At 61.5% G+C, this 22536-nt stretch overlaps 3 protein-coding genes and 1 long non-coding RNA gene across 7 annotated transcripts in view; all 4 read left to right on the top strand.

Annotated features, from left to right (window-relative positions):
• Window positions 1-602, top strand: part of PEBP4 (phosphatidylethanolamine binding protein 4) — a 61440-nt gene extending 60838 nt beyond the window's left edge. For all 4 annotated transcript variants that reach the window (XM_068662109.1, XM_068662106.1, XM_068662107.1 and 1 more), the window contains one exon: window positions 263-602. In XM_068662109.1, the coding sequence (XP_068518210.1) occupies window positions 263-354 (92 nt within the window). In that variant the 3' untranslated portion in view covers window positions 355-602. The remainder of the gene's footprint in view (window positions 1-262) is intronic.
• A 2027-nt stretch (window positions 603-2629) lies between these two features.
• Window positions 2630-6285, top strand: LOC137845256 (uncharacterized). The gene is made up of 3 exons (XR_011090145.1): window positions 2630-4419; window positions 4567-4621; window positions 6044-6285. It is a non-coding gene; the product is annotated as an uncharacterized lncRNA (long non-coding RNA).
• A 6692-nt stretch (window positions 6286-12977) lies between these two features.
• EGR3 (early growth response 3) lies at window positions 12978-17098 on the top strand. The gene is made up of 2 exons (XM_068662081.1): window positions 12978-13536; window positions 14641-17098. The coding sequence occupies exons 1-2, from the start codon at window positions 13383-13385 to the stop codon at window positions 15681-15683; spliced, it is 1197 nt and encodes a 398-aa protein (XP_068518182.1). The 5' UTR covers window positions 12978-13382; the 3' UTR covers window positions 15684-17098.
• A 4757-nt stretch (window positions 17099-21855) lies between these two features.
• BIN3 (bridging integrator 3) overlaps window positions 21856-22536 on the top strand; it is a 29752-nt gene continuing 29071 nt past the window's right edge. Inside the window, exon 1 of the mRNA XM_068662083.1 lies at window positions 21856-21946. Within this exon, the coding sequence (XP_068518184.1) occupies window positions 21939-21946 (8 nt within the window). The 5' untranslated portion in view covers window positions 21856-21938. The remainder of the gene's footprint in view (window positions 21947-22536) is intronic.

The raw sequence follows: 22536 nt of genomic DNA, 5'->3' as shown, positions 1-22536 counted from the left end.
GGCAGGAAGCCAGCGGGGGCGGACGAGGGGGGAGGACGAGAAGAGTTTTGCAGCCCGGGGATGCTCGGGGTTGGGCTCCCCCAGAGGCTGCAGCACCCAAGGGTGCCCGGCGGGCGGTGGGGAGCAGCAGCCGCAGCTCGCAGGATGTGGTCGGGGGCCAAGCAGCAGCCGGCACAGGGCAGGCAGCGCACGGCCCCGTCACCACAGCAGCAGCCAGGAGCAGGATCCGGCCCCGCTCACCCCTTTATCCTCTCTCCCCCAGGTGCCTGGGCGATGGAGAGCTTCGTGGAGAGGTTTCACCTCGGCTCCCCCGTGGCCTCGACGCAGTTCCTCACCAAGCACCACGAGGATTAGCCGGGGCCACATCGCCACGGATGAGACCCTGGGAGCCCTGGGGTTGCTCCCAGCTGCTGCCCAAATTTCCACCGGCCTGGATTCGGGAGCAGGAAGCCCAGCTCCCTCCCCCCCCAGAACCTGGGGGGGTCTCTTCCCCTCTGCTCCCCACCGGCGTGGGGTTTCTGGTGCACCCCGAGTGCGTCCCAGCTCACCCAGCTCTCAGCTTTGCTGCCTGTGGCTCAGAAAATAAAAAATAGGCATGGAGAGCACTGGGATGCTCCTTGCTGCTGGGGGGGACACAGCACGGCCTCGGGGGGCCAAGAGCTGGGCAAAACACGTGGCCAAATCCATCCCACAGGGCGCTTCCCACCCCTTTCCTGGCTCCGTGCCCAGCAGAGTTTTTGCCCAGCATCTCCCGTGCCTGCTGCCTGGCACAACCCCAGCACCCCACAGATTTTGGGGGCTTTCAGGACGGCCACGTGTGCTCGGTGGCACCGTGGTGGCCCTGGGGGGACACCAAGGGAGCCCCGGGTGGCTCCATCCCTGCCCTGCCCGCGCTCCCCGCGCTGCCTCAGTCAGCTCCTCTTGGAAAGCAAAACCGAAATGAAAGCCGTAAATCAGAGGAGCTCTGCCGGCTGGCCACTTAGCCGGACCTCCCCTTTAATTAGCTCTTTAATTAGGCTCTCAGCTAAGACTCGGGGGTTTCTCCAAGGCTGGGATCACGTCCTCCTCGCAGCGACGAGGCTGGGTTTGCGCTGCCGGTGCCGGGGCGGCGAGGCCACCCCGGGGCTGGCTGCGGGAGCACTTTGAGCTCTGCACATCCCTGGGGGGGTGAAAATTTGCAGGTGGGGAAACTGAGGCAGGGAAACGACTCCCTCGTGGCCGTGCAGAGGGGAGGAAGCCCCCCCGAGGGCTGGAGGTGCTTGGAGAGGTTGGTGATGGATCTCGTGCCGGATCCAACTCAGTCCCGGAGCAAATTGCGCCCATCCCATGCTCTCTGAGGACACGATGCTGCGAGAGCAGCTTTCACCTTTTTTTTTTCAGGAGGGCTCAAACGTGGCCGGGACTTTCCCTGCAGCAGGAGGAGGCTGAATCACATCTGCGAGGTGCCCGCAGGCACCGAACGCCTCCCGTTTGCCCCGGTGCCACCCCACAGCAGGACACGGGGCCGGTGGCACCGGCTCTGCCCCAAGGCGCACGCCGCTGGGGGAAGCTGCAGGGCAGGAGAGCAACAAAAAAAGGAAGCCGGGTAACACACCACAGCCCAGGAAAAAGAAAAAAAAAAAAAGAAAAAAAAAATACAAAACACGCTGCCCTGCTTGCCATCAGCCAGCTAAAATTAGCAGCGGAGGAAATGACACTTCGAGATGTCATGGAAGTCTGCTAAAGTTGGATTTCTCCTTCTCTTTTTTACATTTCCCCGCCGCTGAGGGTGTAATTGGGCCGTTAGGTTAATGCAGAGGGACCGGTGTAAATGAAAGGTCAGGCTTTGTTGACATCCTGCAGTCAAACTATAGGCGTCCTTCCCTCCCTGCCTTTAATTCCTTGTGGCTGGAGTGTTTATTTTTGGTGGAGCGGGAGAGAAAAGCGATCGGATGTTTATCCTTCGAGGAAATTATCGCCATCATTCTTGGGTTTAATTTGAGCTGGAGATGAGAGCCGGGAGCACGCCTGGGGCGAGCGCCGGGCAGGTGCTCCAAGTCCTCCACGTGTGCCACCAAGATGGGCCTTGGAGGGGAAGGGGATGGGGATGGGGATGGGATGGGATGGGATGGGGACAGGATGGGTTAAAGGATGGGGATGGGATGGGGATAGGATGGGGACAGGGATAGGGATGGGATGGGGATGGAAACAGGGATGGGGATGGGATGGGAATGGGGACGGGATGGGGACAGGGATGGGGATGGGATGGGGATGGGATGGGATGGGAATGGAAACAGGGATGGGGACAGGGACATGGATGGGATGGGGATGGAAACAGGAATGGGATTGGGATGGAAACAGGGTTGGGGACAGGATGGGGACAGGGATGGGGATGGAGATGGGGACAGGGATGGGGAAAGGGATGGAAATGGAGACAATGGGGATGGGGATGGAAACGGGGATAGGGACAGGATGGAGACAGGGATGGGGATGGGATGGGAATAGAAACAGGAATGGGGATGGGATAGGGACAGGGACATGGATGGGATGGGGATGGGATTGGGATGGAAACAGGAATGGGGATGGGATGAGAACAGGGATGGGGACAGGATGAGGACAGGAATGGGGATGGAGATGGAGACAGGGATGGGGAAAGGGATGGAAATGGAGACAATGGGGATGGGGATGGAAACGGGGATAGGGACAGGATAGAGACAGGGATGGGGACGGGAACGGGGCATGTTGAAGGGCACAGGGATGGGCACAGAGATGTGGAAGGGGACAGGGATGGGGACAGTCCTTGGGGAGCAGGACCGAGAGGTGGAGGCCGCGTTGCTCAAAGCCACGCGCGCGGCACCGGGCGCACCACGGGGCAGCAGCGTCGGCCAGCCCCTAACCACAAACTCTCACTGGGATGTGTGCGAGGCCCTCACGGCGTGGAAAATATTAATTGTGGTTTTTTTGTTCGCTTTTTGATAATTTACAAAGAAAGAAAAAAAGAAAAAAAAAAAAAAAGGAAAGGAAAGGAAGCCGCACGCAGTCACTTCGCGCCGGTCCCACCCCCTTTATCTCTCCTTCCATTCGCTCACCATTGGTGCAAGAGCGAAAAGAGAAGCTGAGTCTCTCGCTGCCTAAATGTAGAAAGTTTTGCTTCTAAATCAGTTTGTGATGGAAAGGAAATACGTCACGTCCCTGGGGAAGTGGCTGGTTTTCGGCAGCCACAACCCCAGCGCCGAGCGCTGCAATGGAACAGGCGGCACTGAAATAGCTCCGCGCCGTGTTATTGTCACCGATAGCATTTTTTTTTTCTCTGTCTACGTGTGTCATTTTTAGCATCCAGAGGAAGTTTTATTTGTATTTGTTAGCCCGACTTTCCACTGCCGGGGCTTGTTGTTTCTTTTTTTTCTCTCTTCTGTGGGTCCAAGGCACGAGGGGGGGATGAGAAAACAACACCGGGGCTCGGCGCAACCTGGAGCCCGTGGCACCGCCGGCCTCTCTTGGTGCTGCACCTTGGGGGACAAAAAAAAACATTATCCCTAAAAGAACCCAATCTTTGGGAAGGTTTTGGGGTCACAGCAGTGATCCAAGAGCCACAGATTTAACAGTTTTGCCGTGGAGGCCTCCTTGGTGTGGTGGAGGCTCCTGTGGGGTCTCCAACCTCTTCCCGGAGCGAAGCCATAAAGCAGGCGAGGGAGAGGAGGGTTTGGGGTTTGGGATGTGGAAGGTGAAGTTTGGGATCGCCGCCTGCTCCTCCTGCAAGCGACGGCAGCTCGCGGCAGCGCACGTGGGGGTGTTTCTGTTTCTTTCCCAAACTGGGCTGGAGGCCAGAGGAAGCCTGCGCCGAGCGCAAGCCCCAAGTCACCAGGGTAATAATTACCTATTCCCAACGATTATCGGCGTAATTACTGTAATGAGAAGGATCTCAGCCCCTGGCTCGAGGGGAGGCAGCCCTCGGTCCCATCCCCTGAAGCAGAGAGGGAAAAGAGTCCAAAAAGGGTCCCCTCTCCACAGGCACCCAGCGGGACCACGCCTGGAAAAGGCAGATTTCGGGGCAGGGGACAGGGAGGAGCAGGGATGGGGACACCTCTGTCACCCCCCGGCCTCCTCGGTGTTTTGTGGGGACGGAGTGGGACCACAGCAGATTTTGGGGAGCAGAGCGCTGCCAGCTTCCCCTCGCACAGGCACTTGCACAAGAAGGGATTAGCAGGATCAGGTGCTGATGATCTAAGTGCATAACTATATCAACCTGCGGATTAATTAACGATAGCTGCCTAATGGCCCTATCTGCCGAATTAAAGCCCTGCTGCACCCCCTTTCCACCCCCCCCGGGGATATAGGTCAGGATGATTTGCTGGTGGGGAGGCCACGGCACGGGGATAAACAACGCTGCCCGTTTTGGGTGCCCCAAAAGGAGGTTTTCTGGGGGGGCGAGCGCTCCGGGTCGGTGCCGTGGGGCACCCAGGGGTGGGATCCTCCCGTGCCAGTAGAAACCAGTTTCCAGCACTGCTGAGGGGTGGGGAAATGAAGTTTTTTGTCCCCGTTCTAAGGGGCAAATTCTCAAATCCACCCCTCCCTTTTTTTTAATAGGTTTTTAAAACGCATAAAATGAAAACTGAATTGTTTTGGATGGACGTAATTCCTGGTAAGAAATGGGGAAAACATCACGGTGAAGGCTCCCTGGTAAATCAGGGAGAGCTTCACAACACCACTGCTGGCTGGGGGCAGCTGGGGGCACACGGGGGCACCGCAGCCCCCCTACAACTCCTCCCCGTTCCCTTTTTCAAGCATCAGCGGCAAACCTGGAGGGATTTGGGGCAGGAGGCATCCAGAGCAGCCTCTGCCTTGGGAAAAGCTTTGCTGGCCGTGCTCTGGAGATCCCTATTTCATCTTCTCCCCCCTGCTTTCTCAGAGCATTTAAAGGATGAGCAACAAGAAGGGGACAAACCCCAGCGCCCCGCATCGTGCCATGGGCGCACGAAGCCCCCCCAACCTTGGGCACCCCCCCGGTGCCCGTGTGGGTGCTCGGCTTCGCCCGTGGCCCCGAGGTGCCGGATGCGGTGACCTGCAGCCGGGGCGGGCCCTGGGAACGGCAGCCAGGGCTGCGCAGGAATTTAGGGCTCCTGAAGTAATAGGGGAAGGCGGGCGAGGCGCGGACGGGGCCACGTCCCTACCCCTGCGTGCCGCGCCAGCAGCCGGAGGTGCCAGCACGGGCACGCGGGCCGGTCGTGGCACGATGCTTTTATTAATTAGTGATAATGACTAATATTTATTAGGCTTCCGACCTGCGGCGTGGCAGCGGGGGAGCTTTGTGGGGCTGCCTGCAGAGACAACCCAGTCCCCTTTGGGTTCCCTTTGGGTCCCCTTTGGGTCCCCACTCACTGGCTCTGCCCTTCCCTCCTGCTCAGGAGAGGGAGAACGGCTCCAAAATTACAGAGCCAGGCCCTCGCCCTGCCCGGGGTGCTTACGGGGCACCCCACAGCTTTCTGGCCATGAGCAGGAGCTGACCCTAAACTGGAGCTGCTGATTTCACCCCGTGCACCTACACCAAAACCGGTGCTGCTGGAGAGGGGAGGGCTGCAGCTCCGTGCCCATCTCCCCAACCTCATCGAGAGGAGGTTGTGGAGAAAAACCCACACCAGATAAGCACAACCTGCCCCACGGGGTAGGAAAACGGGGAAAACGGAGCAGCCCCATGAAAACCCCACTCAGGGCACCCCCGGGCGTGTGTCCGGAGCTGGGGAGCTCCGAGCGGCTTCAGACCTCACCAGGCGAGCCGGATCCTTCCCAAAACCTCCTCCTGCCCCGCTGGGGCCACGCCGGGTGCCCGGCGCTGCCCTGTTTACGCCCGGCTGTCTGCGGGGTGAGGCGGATGCCTCTCGGGGTTTGCATCCCGCGGGAGGCGTGGTGGGAGCCGTGGGCTCGCCCGCTCCGGCAGCGCAGGGCGCGGGGCAGTTTCAGCCCGCAGCCCCCGGCCTGCCCTCACTTGTCGGCACCGACTCGCTTCTCATCCCCTCCTCGCAAGCCCGCAGGTCCTCGGCTAACCCCGATATTTCCTCATTGCTAGGAAATGGCTAATTCCCCCCGGGCTGGTTTCAATGGATGTGGAGATACCTCGCCTTTGGCCTCCTACCAGTTTCTCCTCCAGTGGCTAGACCAAAGGCAGCGGCGGCTCTCGGGAGCAGCACTTTCCCAGGCTTGGCTTTCGCTGCCCGGGAGGATGTCCACCCCCTTGCACGGCATCCTGAGCCGGCCAGATGTCAGGCTCTGGATTCCCTTTTGTGAATTCACACCGGGGCCAGCGTTTCACCCAGCGCCGCGATCGGCCGCGGCGGGCGCGTGGCCACCGCCGCGCTTTGGTGCTGCCCCCAATTCGGGAACCATCCTCGTCTCCCATTTTTTTTTGTCACGGCCTGGTTCTCAGAGCCGAGACGCAGCACCTATTTCCTCTTATGCTTCTTAGTTTCGTGTTAAAAGGGGAAAAAAAAAACATCCTGGCAGCTCCCCACGAACCCCTCACCGGTTCCACGGTGCCTTTTGGGGCACTCTGGGATCCCTGGCCGTGGGCACACATTTGGGGCCCATGCTCACCTGATAATATCAGGATGAAAACCCTTGGCCCTGCAGCCCCATCCCACTATCCCTGCGTGTTCCTACCACCCCAATCCCTCTCCTCACCTCTCAAACCCCTCGTTCCCAGCGGTGCCGCTCCCTCGGGGCCGCTTTGCGCTCTGGACCTACTGCCCCGTTTTCCTGCTGATCGCCCCGGCCCCTTATCTCCGGGTCGCACTGCGCCGGCCGCCACCGCTATTGTTCCCCCGTTGCGCTCTGGATAATAACAGGAAAGCCCTCCGGGCTCGCACTTGGCTGACCCACACTTTGGGGCTGCCCGGGGCAGCGTGCGGCCACGCTCGGGGTGCCCTGCACCTGCCCCTCGCCACCGGTGCCCCCTGAGCGCATCGGAGCCCCGGGTGCCCTTTTGGGGTGATGCCAGGGGGCAGTTTGGGATGGGGGTGGTGGCGGTGAGGAGGTTTGGGGTGCAGGCAGAGCTGGTGCTGGGAGCACCCCGTGGTGCTGCCGCGGGTGCCGGAGCTTCCCTGGCTTCCAGCAGCTCCCAGTGCTGCCACCTTCAGGGACCGGTCCCGGCCACCCAGCACCCATCTCCCCGCATGGGGTGCCCAGGGATGTGTTGGGTGCCCGGGGCTGCACCAGGCTGGGTTCCTCCGGCTGCCCCAGGCTCATCGGGGTGGGTTTCCATCTCTCTTCCACCTCGGGGACCTTCCCCTCCCCTAAATTTTTTGATGCTGCTGCTGCGCAGGGTGAGGCAGGGCCGATTTTCCCCCCTTGCCACAGGGAAACTGAGGCAGGAGAGGGTTCCTACAGAACTCCCCCTCCTCCTGGAGCACCCCAAATACCTCTCTACCTATTTTCCCCCAACCCAGAGCTCAAGCTGAGCCAGCTGGACCCCTCGGGAGCAGCACAGCACGCAGCGGCACATCCCAGGGTGCCAAATCCTGCCCTCGGGGGTCCCCTCACCCCCCCCCCCCCCCAAAAGGAGGAGGGATGAGGCAGCCGTGTGCCTCATTTGCCATGCATAGTTCAGTGCAAGTGTTTCTGAATATTTCCGGAGGAGGAGGGTGTGTAGTTTTCACAGGCAAATCAGGAAAACCGAGGCGAGCTGGGAGCCCGCCGCCTGGAAAGGACGCGGACGGTGCCGGGGAGGAGGGTGTTGGTGCTGGGTCAGGAAAGCTGCCCGGCACTTTTCTCCTGGCTGGAGCTCCCCAAGCCAGCCTTTGGCCTGAAACGAGGATTTCCCACGCCCAACAGCAGCCCAGGAGAAAGTCTCTCCTCCTCCAGAAATGACGGCAGGGCTGAAATTACCCTGCCTCCCATCCCTGCAGGTGCTCGGCATCTCTCACCTCCAGGTCCCGGGGCTGCCCGGAGAGTGAATTTGCTGCCGAAGCAGCTCCAGCCCCGGGAGCCACGGCGGGGGCAGCTCGTGTTTGACGCCCCCGGCTCACCACAGCCCGCCCGTGAGACCTCACCGACTGCAAACAAAACGCTCGCAGCCCTGCGAGACGGCCGTGGCTTCATCAGATACCTCCCTGACACCCACCTCGCGGTTCGGGCGGCCGACTTGATTTGTTCCCCTGCTCCAAAGCTGCTGGAGGAGGGCTGGTGGTGTCGGCCATCCCTGCAGCCGCCTCCGCACATGGCCCCGGTACAGTCATGCCTGGGGGTAGGAGCGCGGTGGGGTGACCTTTTGAGGTCCCCACCAGGCTCAGTGTTTACATCTTGGTGACCTTCGCAGCCCCAGATCTGCATCTGCAGCAAATCCAAGGGGCCGGGGAGCGAAGCCTCTGTTTTCTCTTAAAAGCCTCCAGATCCTGCCCCGAGCTCAGCTTCTGAGCATCCTTTGTCACCCAGGGCTGGAGACACCGATGCTGCAGGTCCCCAGCCATGTGCTAAGCCCTGTGTGGAGCCTCCTTGAGCTCCTGAGAACCCCAAAAAGGTGTTGGGCAGGCGCTGGGCACCTCTCCGTGGTCCTCAGCCTCTGCTGCTCGGCTCTTCCCAGGCTCAGCTCCCAGCACCGAGGTCTGGGCGCAATTTCGGTGGGAAGCAGCAGCCCGCTCGCCTCACCACAAGACGCACAAGCCACGCTATCTCCCCTCTAACCACCTTTATGCTGCCGTTAATTAGGTGAAAAAAATCTGCCCGGTTCCCCTTTTGAAAGCCCCGGCGGTCCCCGGAGAGAGCCAGCGAGCAGCGGGGCTCCTCGGCACGGCCACGGCACCTGCGGGCTCCCGGCACATGAATCACCGGGGTCACAAGACCGAGAGGAGCGGGGAGAAATCACCCATCAGATGATTTCTCGGTGGTGGGCACCAGCCCGGCCCCCCTGGGGCACCGTGGGGTTTCGGCACGCCGCGTGGTAAGAGCCCCACGGGCTGCCCCCAGCCCCACGGGGGGTCCCCGGGGTGCGCGGCACCGCGGCGGCGTTGCTGCCGTTAGGGCAGGGGCTGAGCGAGCCCAAGGCTGGGCCAGCTCTGCCTCCTTGGCTTTATTAAGGCGAGGAGCCTCCGATGGGCAGAGGTGATAGCGGTGTGGGGCGCGATCTGCATCAGCTCCGGGGACGGGACCGCAGCGTTCGGTGCGCCTGGATCCGCAGCGATGATTGTTCCTATTACCGGGACACCCCAACCGGGATGGGCTCACCTGGCCTGGGAGGCAGGCGTGTGGGATGATCAAAATAAGTGAAAGCTTTCTGCTACAGGCTCCCTCCAAGCCCAAGCTGTAATTTAAAAACCCTCCGGAGCATCCGAGGTGAGGCGTTTGCGCTCCCTTTGGGTAAAGTGCCCCGCTCGGGACACTCCAACCCATTACGTCGAGCTGTACCCGAGCCAGCCCAACCCCCACGCGGCCGTTTTCATGCCAGTCGAAGGCTGCCCGAATTTATTTTGGCTGCCGGCCCTTCCCCATCAATTGGCATCGAAGCGCCACGAGGAGCTGCGAGAGCGGCCGCGCGGGATGGGGCCGTTCTCACGGGGGTGCCTTTCACCCCTTTTAGCCCTGCAAACCAGGCCCTGATGACTCAGGAGCTTCGAACCCAGCCTCAACCCCGCTGCGAGGCTTTGGGGTGGCGGTGATGCCCCCCGGGATGCTTTTGGGGGGGCTCCCTGCGCTCTGCCCATCGGATGCAGGCACCGTCTCCGGTGATCCACCCGGGGTTGGTGCCTTTTGGGCACCCCTCCAGGAGTGGGGCTGGGCTTCCTGGCACCTTTTTGGGGTGCTGAGCAGCTCCGTGGCGGGGCGAGGAGCTGGGCCAGTGCGTGCTTGCCCCGGCTCAGCAATTACGAGCCCGAGGCTCGCCGGTGCCTGCCGGCACCGCGCACCAAACGCGCGCTCCCCCCCTCCGCTAGGGAGCCTGGAGTAAGCCGAGGTGTTTGGTGTTGATGTTGTTGTTGTGTTGTTTTCCTTTTTCTTGCCGCACACGCTCGGGGGCTGAGCTTCATTTTAAGGGGGGGGGCAGCTCCGCTGTGCCCCCACCCCCGCGCAGCAGCGGGGGCGCACCGGGGACCCCTGCGCGCCCCCAGCGAGCGTGGGAACGCGCCGCGGGGATGCTGGATTTGGGGGGGATGCTCGGCTTGGGGACCCCCTTTAAACCCTCGAGGGGGGTGACAGGGGGTGCAGCGAGCTGCAGGGCCCCCCCAAAAACCCAGTGCTGCCGTGGGGCCGGGGTTGCTCCGTATCCAACCCCCCCAGCACCGCTCCGCGCCGGGGGCACCGGAACCGGCGGCCAAAGAAGGCAGCAGAGGCGGGGCCGGATCCAGACCTTGTATGGTGCTTCCCCTCGGCCGCCCGCCCGCCACCGCCCCGTTTTCCCCCCCCCCCCCGCTTCTTTTCCCTCCTTGTCCCCCCCCCTTTCCAACCCCGCAGCCGCCGCCGCGCTCCCCCGGGCCGCGCCGGGCCAACGGGCGGGGTGGCGAGGGGAGGGGAAGGGAGGGGAGAGGGGGGAGGGCTGCGGGCGGTGGGGGGGGGGGAAGGGCGGGGGGGGGATTTAAAGATGGGGGGGGATGGAGGGGGGTGCCCTGTAAAGGATAGGGGGGGGGCAGGGCGTGGGAAGAGGGATGAAAAAGGGTGGGGGGCGCTGTAAAGGGGGAGGGGGTGGCAAAGGGTAGGGGGGGTAAAAAGGGGTGGGGGGGTTAAAAAGGGGTTGGGGGGGTTTAAAAAGGGGTGGGGGGGTGTAAAAAGAAAGGGGGGGTCTGTAAAGGGTGAGGGGGGTCTGTGTAAAGGGGTAGGGGGGATCTGAAAGGGATGGGGGGGCTCTCCAAAGGGGTGGGAGGCTCTGGAAAAGGTGGGGGGCTCTCCAAGGGGGTGGGGGGCTCTTCATAGTTGTGGAGGGCTCTGCAAAAGGTGAGGGGGGTCTGAAAGGGGTGGGGGGCTCTGCAGAGGGTAGGGGGCTTTGCAAGGGGTCCAGGGGGGGCTTGGAAAAGGGTGAGGGGCTCTGTAAAGGGTGGGGGGGCTTTACAAAGGGTAGGGGGGTTCTCCAAAAGGATAGGGGGCTTTCCATAAGAGTGGGGGGCCCTGAAAAGGGGTGGGGGGGCTCTCCAAAGTGTGTGGGGGGGCTCTGCAAGTGATGGGGTCGCTCCTAATGCAAGCGGGGTCCTGCACGAAATAGGTGTCACTGTGTTATAGGGGGGGGCTTCAACGTATGGGGGGGGTCCTCGATGGATTTGGGGCCCTTCCAGTGCCCCTGACTGCAGGGCCCTGTACAAAACAAAGCACCCGTGACCCCCCCAAAAACCCCCAAACCCCCCAAACCCCCCCCAGATGTCAAATCCCACCGGAGAGCCTCGCACTAGGGGCATCCTCCTGCACACCCCCCCCGTGCCCCCCCCCTCCGGGGGGGCTGGGTCCCCCCTGGAGCTGCAGCTCCCATGGCCCAGCCGGCCCTGCAGGAATTGGGTAAGCGGAGCTCTTGCAACACAGCATTTTTCCATACATTTCGCTGGATAACTCCGAGGGTTTTTTTTTTTTTTTTTTTTTTTTTTCTCTTCCCAGATAGCATCAGTTGGCACACTTCGCACGAAACCACCTAATTACCGACGCCTTGGAAGTGCCAAACTTTTCAAAAGGGGGGGGGGAAGGAAAGAAGGAGAAGGCGAGGTTAAAAATCGCAGGCGACCAACAAGTGTTACCTGTTTGCCAGCAGCCGGGGCGCTGCGCCCTCCCCAGGGAGAATAAATGGGGAGGGGGCAGCCCGCTGCTGCCCCTCGCCCCCCATCACCCGGGGGGGGCAGCTCCAAGGACCCCCCCCGGCCCCCTCATTCCCCCCTTTCCACCCTCTGGGGTTCCCCTGCGCGCCCCCGACCCGGTTCCCTTTGGGATGGGTCTGGGGGCGCTTCCCCCCCCTCCCCATCCGAGCATCATCGGAGGGGATTTGGGCACCGCGCAGCTCCCGGGAGCCGGTAGGAAGGTGCCGGTGCTCGGTAGGTGGCTACCGGGTGCAGGGAGCGAGGTGCCCGGTGCCCGGTGCCCGGTTCCTGGTGCACGATGCCCGGTGCGTGATGCCTGGTGAAAGATGCACGGTTGCCGGTAGAGGATGCCCGGTTCCCGGTGCATGGTTCCCGGTAACCGGTGCAGGACTCCCGGTCCATGATGCACGGTGCCCGGTGCAGGACGCCCGGTGCCCGGTTCCCGGTGCCCGGTGCAGGACACCCGGTGCCCGGTGCATGGTTTCCGGTGCCCGGTTCCCAGTGCATTATACCGGTGCCTGGTGCAGGACATCGGGTCCCCGGTGCCCGGTGCAGGACACCCGGTTCCCGGTTTATGGTGCCCGGTGCAAGACACCCGGTTCCCGGTGCATGATGCCCGGTGCCCGGTGCACCCGGTGCCCGGTTCCCGGTGCATTATACCCGATGCCTGGTGCAGGACATCCGGTTCCCGGTACCCGGTGCAGGACACCCGGTGCCTGGTGCATGATGGCCGGTGCAAAACACCCGGTATCCAGTTCCCGGTTCCCAGTGCATGATGCCCGGTGCCCGGTGCAAAACACCCGGTGCCCGGTGCATGATGCCCGGTGCAGGACACCCGGTTCCCGGTGCCCGGTGCCCGGTTCCTGGTTCCCGGTGCCCGGTACATGGTACCCGGTGCCCGGTGCACGATGCCCGGTGCAGGACCCCCGGTTCCCGGTACCCGGTTCCCGGTGCAAAACACCCGGTTCCCTGTACCCGGTTCCCGGTTCCCGGTGCCTTATGCCCGGTGCCTTGTGCCCGGTACCCGATGCCCGGTGCAGCACCCCCGGTGCCCTGTACCCGCTGCCCGCTTCCCGCTGCCTGCTGCCCGTTCCCCGTGGCGCGCCGGCCCCGCTTCCTGCTTTCTAATGTTCCATTGTGCGGAGCTTCCATTGTGACGTCTCGGCCTCGGCGCGGCTTTGTCTGTCCATATATGGGCAGCTACGTCACGGAGCGCTCCCTCCGCCCGGATAAAACGGGCTGCGGGAGTCCCCGGCGGAGCAGTCGGGCAGCAGCGAGGATCCTGCGAGCGGGGCCGGCGGCGGAGCAAAGCCAGGAGCCAGCGGAGGGGGGGGTTAAAAAGCCGCCCACGGCCGCAGCTGCCCCACCGGATCGCCCCCTCCCCACGAGGAAACCCCCCCCCCCCGCCGGGACCCCCCCCCCATCCCGGGACCGCCCCCCCCCCCCCCCACCCCCTCCCAGCGATTTCGCAGCCCCCCCAAATTTCGCAGCCTCCTTCCATCCTCTTCCCCTCCACCCCCTTCTCCCCCCCCCCCCGCCCCAACTTTCCTCCCGTTGCATGCTCGCCCTCGCCCGGATTTGCCACTCGGATGTTGTCGCCTCCGGAGCGGAGCTCGGAGCCGCGGTGAGCCTGCCTTTTCCTCCAGTGCTATGACCGGCAAACTACTGGAGAAGCTGCCGGGGACCATGAACACTTTGCTGAACCAATTGCCTGACAATCTGTACCCGGAGGAGATCCCCAACTCTTTGAACATCTTCTCCGGCAGCAGCGACTCGGTGGCTCACTACAACCAGATGGCTGCAGGTAAAGGGGGAAGGCAGGCGGGGGAGGCGGTGGGGCGAGGAGGAGGAGGAGGAGGAGGAGGAGGAGGAGGAGGACGCCGTGTGCGGGCTGGCATGGAGCCTCGGAGGGAAGGGGAAGCGCCGGGCTTGGGGAGCGGCCCCCCCAAACCCCCCCCTCCGCGCCCACCCACCCCTTTCCTCGCCCCGGCTCCGCGCGATCGCTGCCTCCCCTGCCGCAGGGCTCCGCGCAGCGCTGCCGCCGAGCCGCCGCCGCAGGTACGGGGACAGCGGCCGGGGCTCCGGCTCCGGGGGGAGGATGGAAGAGAAAGGGGGGGGGGGACACGCGGCCGGCAGGACCCCCCCCCCACAACACACCCCTCTCCCGGCAGCTGGAGCCCACCCCTTGGCCCCGCTGGCGGAGCGGGACCCCCCCGCGGACACGCGTGGCCGTGCCGTGGGGTCCCCCCGGAGCGCTTTGGGGGCGAGATGCGGGCACCGGGGGGGGGGGGGAGCCCGAAAGGTGAGAGGCGGCGGCGGCGGTGGGGAAGGGGAGCCCCCCCCCCCGGCTCACCCCGCTGCCTCCGGGGGCCGGGGCCGTGCCGAGCCGAGGCGAGCCGGGCTAAAAGTCGCTCGCGTTCCTCCTTGCGCGGGGCCAAGTTGGGAACGGCGTCGGTGCCCCCCCCCACATCGCGGCGGGGGTGCTCCGCGGAGTGCCCGGCGCTGCCGGCGGGGAGGATGCCCGGGGTTACCGGGCTGGGAGCCTACCTGTAGCCGCAGGTACCTCCCCTCTTTCCCCCCGGTCCCCCCCCTCTCCAGAGCCCGGGGGGGCGGCCCCGGCAGCCCGGAGCCGCGGAAAGGAGTGGGGGGGGCGGCGGGGGCGGCCGCCCGGCTCCGTTCCCCGGGACCCTCCGCAGCGAGCGCCGCAGCGCACGGAGAGCCGAGCCGGCGCCGCGCCGGTTGCCCGGGAGAGGGGGGGGAAAAAGCGAGGAAGAAGAGGGTGGGGGGCGACCCTTAGAGCTGGGGGGGGTTGTGGGGGGGCTCGTCTCGCCGTATCCCCGCTCCCCCAGCCCCTCTGCGGCCCGCCCGGCTCACCGTGCCCCGCTTCTCTTCCCCCCTCGCTCTGCAGATAATGTTATGGACATTGGCTTAGCGAACGAAAAAGCCAGCCAGGAATTGTCCTATTCGGGGACTTTTCAGCCCGCCCCGGGCAACAAGACTGTGACCTACCTGGGGAAATTCGCCTTCGACTCGCCCTCCAACTGGTGCCAGGACAACATCATCAGCCTGATGAGCGCCGGCATCCTGGGGGTGCCGCCGTCCTCGGGCGCGCTCACCAGCACGCAGAGCTCGGCGGGCAGCATGGGGCCGCCGCAGGGCGACGTGGACCAGATGTACCCCGCGCTGCCGCCCTACTCCTCCTGCAGTGACCTCTACCCGGAGCCCGTCTCCTTCCACGACCCCCAGAGCAACCCCGGCCTCACCTACTCCCCCCAGGATTACCAGGCGGCCAAACCCGCCTTGGACAGCAACCTCTTCCCCATGATCCCAGACTATAACCTCTACCACCACCCCAACGACATGGGCACCATCACGGAGCACAAACCCTTCCAGAGCTTGGACCCCATCCGCGTCAACCCGCCCCCCATCACCCCGCTGGAGACCATCAAGGCCTTCAAGGACAAGCAGATCCACCCGGGCTTCGGGGGGCTGCCTCAGCCTCCCCTCACCCTCAAACCCATCCGGCCCCGCAAGTATCCCAACCGGCCCAGCAAGACGCCGCTCCACGAGCGGCCCCACGCCTGCCCCGCCGAGGGCTGCGACCGCCGCTTCTCCCGCTCCGACGAGCTCACCCGCCACCTCCGCATCCACACGGGCCACAAGCCCTTCCAGTGCCGCATCTGCATGCGGAGCTTCAGCCGCAGCGACCACCTCACCACCCACATCCGCACCCACACCGGCGAGAAGCCCTTCGCCTGCGAGTTCTGCGGCCGCAAGTTCGCCCGCTCCGACGAGCGCAAGCGGCACGCCAAGATCCACCTCAAGCAGAAGGAGAAGAAGGCTGAAAAAGGCTCGGCCGGGCCCCCACCCGCCGCGCCCCCCACCGCCGCCGCCGCCGCCACCACCTCGCCCCCCGTCGCCCTCGCCCCCGCCGTCACCACGTGCGCCTGAGGCATGGCACGGCGCGGTGACACCTTTTTGCACTGGTGCCGGATGGATCGGGGCTTCGCCGGCGTCCCGCTCGCCCCCCGTGGCCCCGTCCTTGCCAGCGGGATGCTTGCCGGGACCCCCCCGTGGGCTGGATCCGGTGGATCCTACACCCAACCTGCCCGGGGTCCCGCTCCGGATCCGACCCCAGCACCCGGCTCCCAGCCTCTCCGGAGCACGGTGGCCGCGCTCCCGGTGCCCGCACCCGCTCAGCCCCAAGCCCCGCGGCCAAGCTGCCCCCGGGGGTCGGCACCGCACACACGGATCCCACCCGCTGGGAGCCAGCCCTGCAGGGTCCGGCGAGCGGCACTGGGGCACCCTTGGGTGCCCGGGCAGCCAGCCCCGGCGGGGTCGTGCCCCACGCGTGCTTTTCCCACCCGAGCCCCCCGGCTCGGCGGCGGAGGTAAGCGGGCTGCAGCGGCGGGGGGTGAGCTCCCGGGCGCTGGGCGGCTGCTGCTGGGCTGGCGAGAAGGTGCTGGGGGCGGCACGGAGCTGTCCCGGCAGCAGCTTGTTCCTTTTTCTTTTCCTTATTTTTATTTTTTATTTTTTTTCCTCTCCAACAGAAGGGAAATTCTTTACAGAAATGCAGAAAAAAACAAACAAAACAAACCAGTATTTTGCTGAATACTTTTTATAATGTGAGATATTTTTATTTTATTTTATTTGGTCACTTTAAAACAAACCAACTACGGAGGAGAAGAATCAATTAGTCCTCTATTTTATTTTTTTTTTTTTTTTCCTTTCTCCTTCTGGTATGTGCATGTCATTGCATGACTGCTCTGATTTTTTTCTTCTTTTGTTTTAATAAAACTGTGCTCAGACATTTAAGCTAAACTAAGCAAAAATAATAATGACTTTAAAAAAAAAAATCTTTGTTGCCAAAAGGTCGTGCTATCCAGGTTTGATGTCTGCATGTGAAAAAAAAAAAAAATTTAAAAACCTACAAAAAATAAAGAGAAGAGAAAGAATGCAGTCTAATTTATGTGAACTGAAAGGAACAAAAAACACAATCAGGTTTAACCACACAAACCTAAGGGAATGATATTTTTTGAAAGACTTTTGTATAAAGTTGAGTACTTAGAGAAAAAAAAAAAATCATACCAGATGTAATATATTTTGTGGATGTTTTTATTTCTTGGATTTATAGTACCTTATACTAAGGTTAAAAAAAAAAAATTATGCTTGATATTGTGAAAAGGTGATAATTTTCACACACATTTCATTTGCTCATTTGTCATGTTGTAATGCAAATATGATAGTTAATGCATACAGCATTTTTAAGGGAAAAATCAGAAATATTGAACTGATGTATTGTTGTACCATTTGCACTGTGAGCAAATGCTAATGCAGTAAATATATTGTGTTTGCTGACAATCAAATTCTGTAGTAAATATCTTTATTTTACCTTGCTTAAAAATATCTATATTGGTTTGGAGGAGAAAAAAAAAAAAGAAAAAAGAAGTCTCTAATATGTAAGGAGAATGTTAAAATGGCTTGCTTGGAATGTGTAGGATGGTAGGCGTTGTGCCTCTTTACAGATGACTTTGAAATCTGTTTGTACATTTTCTAGTGTTGTATTTGATTATTTTATTTATTTATTTTTTTAATTTAATTTTTTTTTTTTGTATGTTTTTTTTTTTTTTAAAATAACCCAACCTTTTCTCAGTCCCCTCTCCTTCAGTTCTGTTCGCAGGACAGCCCGGTGACAGCAGCGACAGCGCTTCGGACCCCGACGGTGACCGGCTCCGTCCCCGTGCCCCCATCCCCGGCTTTTTGGGGACCTCCGAGCCCCCCCAGACCCACGCCACGGCCGCCTCCTCTTCCTCCTCGCCCCATCTCCTCCGGCTCCATCCCCGTGTGGTTTTTCCACCCCTCGGTCCCCTCAGCGGGCTCTCGCCGTCGGCTTTGACCCCGGCACCATTTTGCAGCCGGATTTAGGGGATCGCTCGCGGCCGCTGGGGAAAAGAGGATCTAAAAAAGGGGGATTTGGGGGGGGGGGTCAGCCCTTAATGCCCCCCCCCCCCGCCCTGCCACCGCCTCTCGCTGGTCAAATTGCTGCAGATACGGAGCGGAGAGGGATTTTTCTTCATGCTGCGAGCTGGCTGGGTCACCCCCGTTAAAAATAACCCAATTTGGGGTTTTTTGCCCATAGGGGCAAGAGGGAAAAGTGGGAGATGCAGCGGGACGAGGCGAGGTGCTGGGTGCCCCCCCCGTGGCGCTGGTGGCACCGTGGTCATCCTCGGCGGTCCCCACGTGTGGTGGGACACGGGGAGATGGAAAACATCGCCCGATTTCCCTTTTTTGGCCTTAATTTGCATCCGCAGATGGGCCCCGGAGGAGCTGCTCGCACCAGGCCGGGGCGGCTCTTCCAGTCGCTGCCGTTTGGGCTCGGAGAGCCTTTAATTTCGGGGAGACACCCGGGGCTGGGCCTTGGGGTGGCTCCGGGTGACTCAGGGGAGGCTCGGCCCGGCCTTCCCGATGGGGAAAGGACCTCGGGGCCAGCGGGGAACCGGCTTTGGGGCACCCCGGGTGCTTTGTAGGGCCGGATCCCGCGTCCCCAGGGAGTCCTTTCCAGCGTGGTTCCTCTTGGGGTGACCACGGAGAGGTGTCAGCACAGGGCCAAGAGCAGCCCCCAACCTTCGTGGTGTTGCTTTTGGTGCTTTTTGGGGCCAAAAAATATAGATATATATAAATAAAAAGGGCCGGGCCTTCTCTTCGGGCCTACTCTTCCAGGCCTGACCCCAACGGGACGTGGCGGTGTTGGGGAGCGCGGCCCCATTGTGTCCTCCCTTAATGGGGTGAATTTGGGGGGGGGACCCGTCAAGGTGAGGAGCACCCTTGGGTGGCGAAACGTGCGGCGTGCGTGCGGCACCTTGCACGAAAATGTTGGTTGCCACGGAAACACGGCACTTGCCATCCCCGTTCTGGGGAGGAGGGAAGGGTTTGCCAGGCACGGCGACACAACTTGCTGCCTTCTCCCCCCCTTCTCGGCCCCGGCCTCCCCTGGAGGCTGCCGAAAACCTCGCCAAGGGGTTTTTGGGGGCTCCACGGGACGGGAATTGGTTCTTGAGGAGGAGAAGTGGGAGATGAGGTCCCCGTCCCCGAGGCTGGGGGATGTGTGTCGAGGAGTTTTCGGAGCTCTGGTGGTTTTGGGATCGCTCCTGGGGGTTCTCGGCCTCTCCTGCTGCCTCGATAGGAGAAATCTTGAGGTGAATTGTCTCAAAAAGGGTGCTCGGGGTGTTTTGGGATCTCCTGGTTCCGTGTGGTGCTGTCCTCCCTTCTCTTCCCGGCCCCTTTCCAGCCTCCACCTTGAGAAAAATTTTAAAAAAATTGGACAGGGAAGGTTGTCGCCGCCCAGAAACGTGCCCAGAGCGGCCACGCCAAGAGCAGGGAGTTCATCGAAGGTGGCTCAACCCCAAAAATAAATAAAAAAACCCCAACCAGGGCACCCCGCTCCCCGACACGTGCGGGGAGCCCCGGGGCGCTTGCCCCAACCTTTGCCCTTCATGTTGCCTCCCTGCCAGCACCCCGAAACTAATTGCGCCCACGCCACGCCGCGCACACCTCTCCCAGGGGCTCTTTTAACCATTTTCCCCCAAATCTTCCCCAAATCCCGCTCATTTTCCTCCATCACTCCCTCAAGGGGACGATCCCGGGCTCGGGGTGCCCACCTCGGCGGGCGCAATCCCTGCCCGGTGTCACCTCCCTCGCTCCCCGTGCGCTAATCCCGTGTCCTCACCGGTGTCGCTAACACCTTCCCAGTTTAGCAGCATCAGCCGGGGCTGTAATTACCCGGCTGTGGGGTTTTTTTTTGGGGTAATTACCTGCCGCTAATCGATCAAAGCCACCCTTGGCACCTGGCCCTGCCCGGTGGCCCCGTGCCGGGGCACGTGCCGGCACCAACCCGGTGCCACCGACACCTTTTTGGGGTTTCGCCTCCCTCCCTGGCTGAGAGGGGTTGGGGACAGCGTGGTTGGTGGCACCGAGGGTTTTGCCGTACCCTACAAAAACCCCATTGCTCCCCCGTCACCCCCATTCCCGCCTCCAGCCCCACTTTTGTGGCTTTTCACCCCAAAACCTGCTTCGCCCATCCTCATTTTTCCCCCTTTCCGCCTGCTCCCAGCCTCTCCAGCAGCCTTCCTCCCCTCCTCCTCCTCCTCTTCCTCACCCAGGGAGTGCCTTTTTTTATTTTTATTTTTATTTTTATTATTTTTATTTTTATTTTTATTTTTATTTTTATTTTATTTATCCCAACACAGGGTGGGGAGGGAGATAATTTCCCCATCCCTCTTCCCCCCACCCCACCCCAGAACCTGTTGCAAGTTATTTTCCCGAATTTCCCGTGTTTTGTATTGAAAACGAGGATATTTTTTTTTATTTTTATTTTTTTTATATATTTTTTTTTTCAGTTTCCTTTCTGAAAATAACTCCCAAACTATAATTTCCTCCCACTTGCTTTTTCCCCTCCTTATTTTGCTGCGCGGAGTCGCCGGCTTGGCAGAGCGGTGCCTTTCCTTTTGGGGTGTGGGGGGGGGAAATTATGGGGTGGTTGGGGTGGTGGCACCGGGACGGGGCCGTCCCCTGCCCCCAAAGGGATGGGGACCCCCAGGGAACTTTTTCTGGGGGCAGCTGGGGGGCTTTATGGGATTTTTCTTTGAATGCTTTTCGCTCTCCCTTTTGGGATTCCATTGGGATGGGGTTTGGGATCCCAATGGGACAGGATTTGGGAGGTCATCGATATGGGATTTGGGAGCCCACCAGGATGGGATTTGGGATCTCATCGGGACATGGTTTAGGAGCCCACCAGGATGGGATTTGGGACCCCATTGGGGCAGGATTTGGGAGGTTGTTGGTACAGGATTTAGGATCCCAGCAGAAGGGTTTGGGGAGCCCACCAGGACATTATTTAGGAGCTCATTGGGACAGGATTTAGGAACCATCAGGATGGGATTTGGGAGCCCTACAGGACAGGATTTAGGAGCCCATTAGGATGGGATTTAGGAACCCATTAAGATGAGATTTGGGAGCCTATTAGGACAGGATTTAGGGATCCATTAGGATGGGATTTGGGTGCCCATTGGTATGGGATTTAGGAACACGTTAAGATGGGATTTAGGAGCCTGCTAGGACAGGATTTAGGGACCCATTAGGGTGGGATTTGGGAGCCCATCATGATGGGGTTTGGGACCCCACCAGGATGGCACCGAGGAGCCCGCTGGGATGGGATTCAGGAGCCCAATGGGACAGGTTTTGGGAGACAAATGGGATGGGATTTGGGATCCTACCAGGACATCATTTAGGGTCCCACCATGAGGGAATTTGGGATCTCACCAGGCCGGGATTTGGGATCCCAATGGGGCAGGATTCGGGGTCCCACCAGGACAGGATTTGGGATCCCACCAGGACATCATTTAAGATCCCACCAGGATGGGATTTGGGATCCTGTTTAGGATGGGATTTGGGATCTCACCAGGACAGGATTTAGGACCCTATTGGGATGGGATTTGGGATCCCACAAGGATAAGATTTGGGAACCCATTGGGACAGGATTTGGGGTCCCATCAGGATGGGATTTAGGATCCCACCATGAGTGGTTTTGGGATCCTGTTTGGGATGGGATGTGGGAACTCATTGGGACAGGATTTGGGGTCTCACCAGGAGATCATTTAGGATCCCACAAGGATGGGATTTGGGAACCTGTTTGGGATGGGATTTGGGGTCCCACCAGGACAGGATTTGGGATCCCATTGGGATGGGATTTTGGGTCCCACCAGGACAGGATTTGGGATCCCACCAGGACATCATTTGGGGTCGTACAAGGATGGGATTTGGGATCCCGTTTGGGATGAGATTTGGGGTCCTGTTCGGGATGGGATTTGGGATCCCACCAGGACGTCATTTGGGGGTCCCACCAGGCTGGGATTTGGGATCCCATTGGGATGGGATTTGGGGTCCCATTGGGATGGGATTCGGGGCCCCCACCACAGCAGCCCCTCTCCACCCACCCTCCCCCACCCCCCCCAGCACCCCCATGACGTCACCCTCCCCACGCCATCCCCCCATGACGTCACACCTCGAATCACTCCCCCCCACCCCACCACCACCACCCAGCCCGGCACGGCAAGAGTTAACTCCCCCCCCCGGAGAGCCGTGACGTCACGGCGGGGCCGGAAGGGGCGGGGCCCCGGGCGGCTGCGACTTCCGGGAGCGGCGGGGACCATGAGCTGGTGAGCGGGGGGGGGCCGGGGGGTCCTGAGGGGGCCCTGAGAGGGCCGGGGGGGTCCAGGGGGGTTCCTGGGGGGTCCGTTTTGGGTTCCGGGGGCTGAGGTGGGGGCGTGGAGAGGGTTTGGGGGGGGGTTGGGGGGGTTATTGGGGGGTGTGGTAGTGGGGGGGGGGCGTGGGGGGGGCCTGAGGGGCCTAAGGGGGGCCTGGGGGGGTCCTAAGGGGCTTGGGGGGGCCCTGAGGGGCTCTGAGGGGCCTGGGGGGGGCGTTTGGGGCCTGGGGGGGGCATTGGGGGCATGGGGGGGGTCTGGGGGGGGCGTTTGGGGCCTGGGGGGGGCATTGGGGGCGTGGGGGGCGTCTGGGGGGGGCCTGAGGGGCCTGGGGGGGGCGTTGGGGGGTGGTAGGGGGGGCATTGGGGGGGGTCACAGGGTTTTGGGGGGGGCTGACCCCTAATAACGTATGGCTGGGGGGGTGATAGGGTTTTGGGGGGGGCAGGTCTGTAATAATTTGGGGGGGGCTGGGCTGTGATAATGTAGGGGCTGGGGGGGGCACAGGGTTTGGGGGGGGCTGGGGGGGTCAGGGTATGGAAGGGGGG

This window comes from Anas acuta, chromosome 27 (genome assembly GCF_963932015.1).
Source record: "Anas acuta chromosome 27, bAnaAcu1.1, whole genome shotgun sequence".
In the NCBI taxonomy this organism is placed as follows: Eukaryota; Metazoa; Chordata; class Aves; order Anseriformes; family Anatidae; genus Anas; species Anas acuta.
Note: the sequence above shows the minus strand (reverse complement) of the source record. Positions and strands in the feature narration are given on the sequence as shown.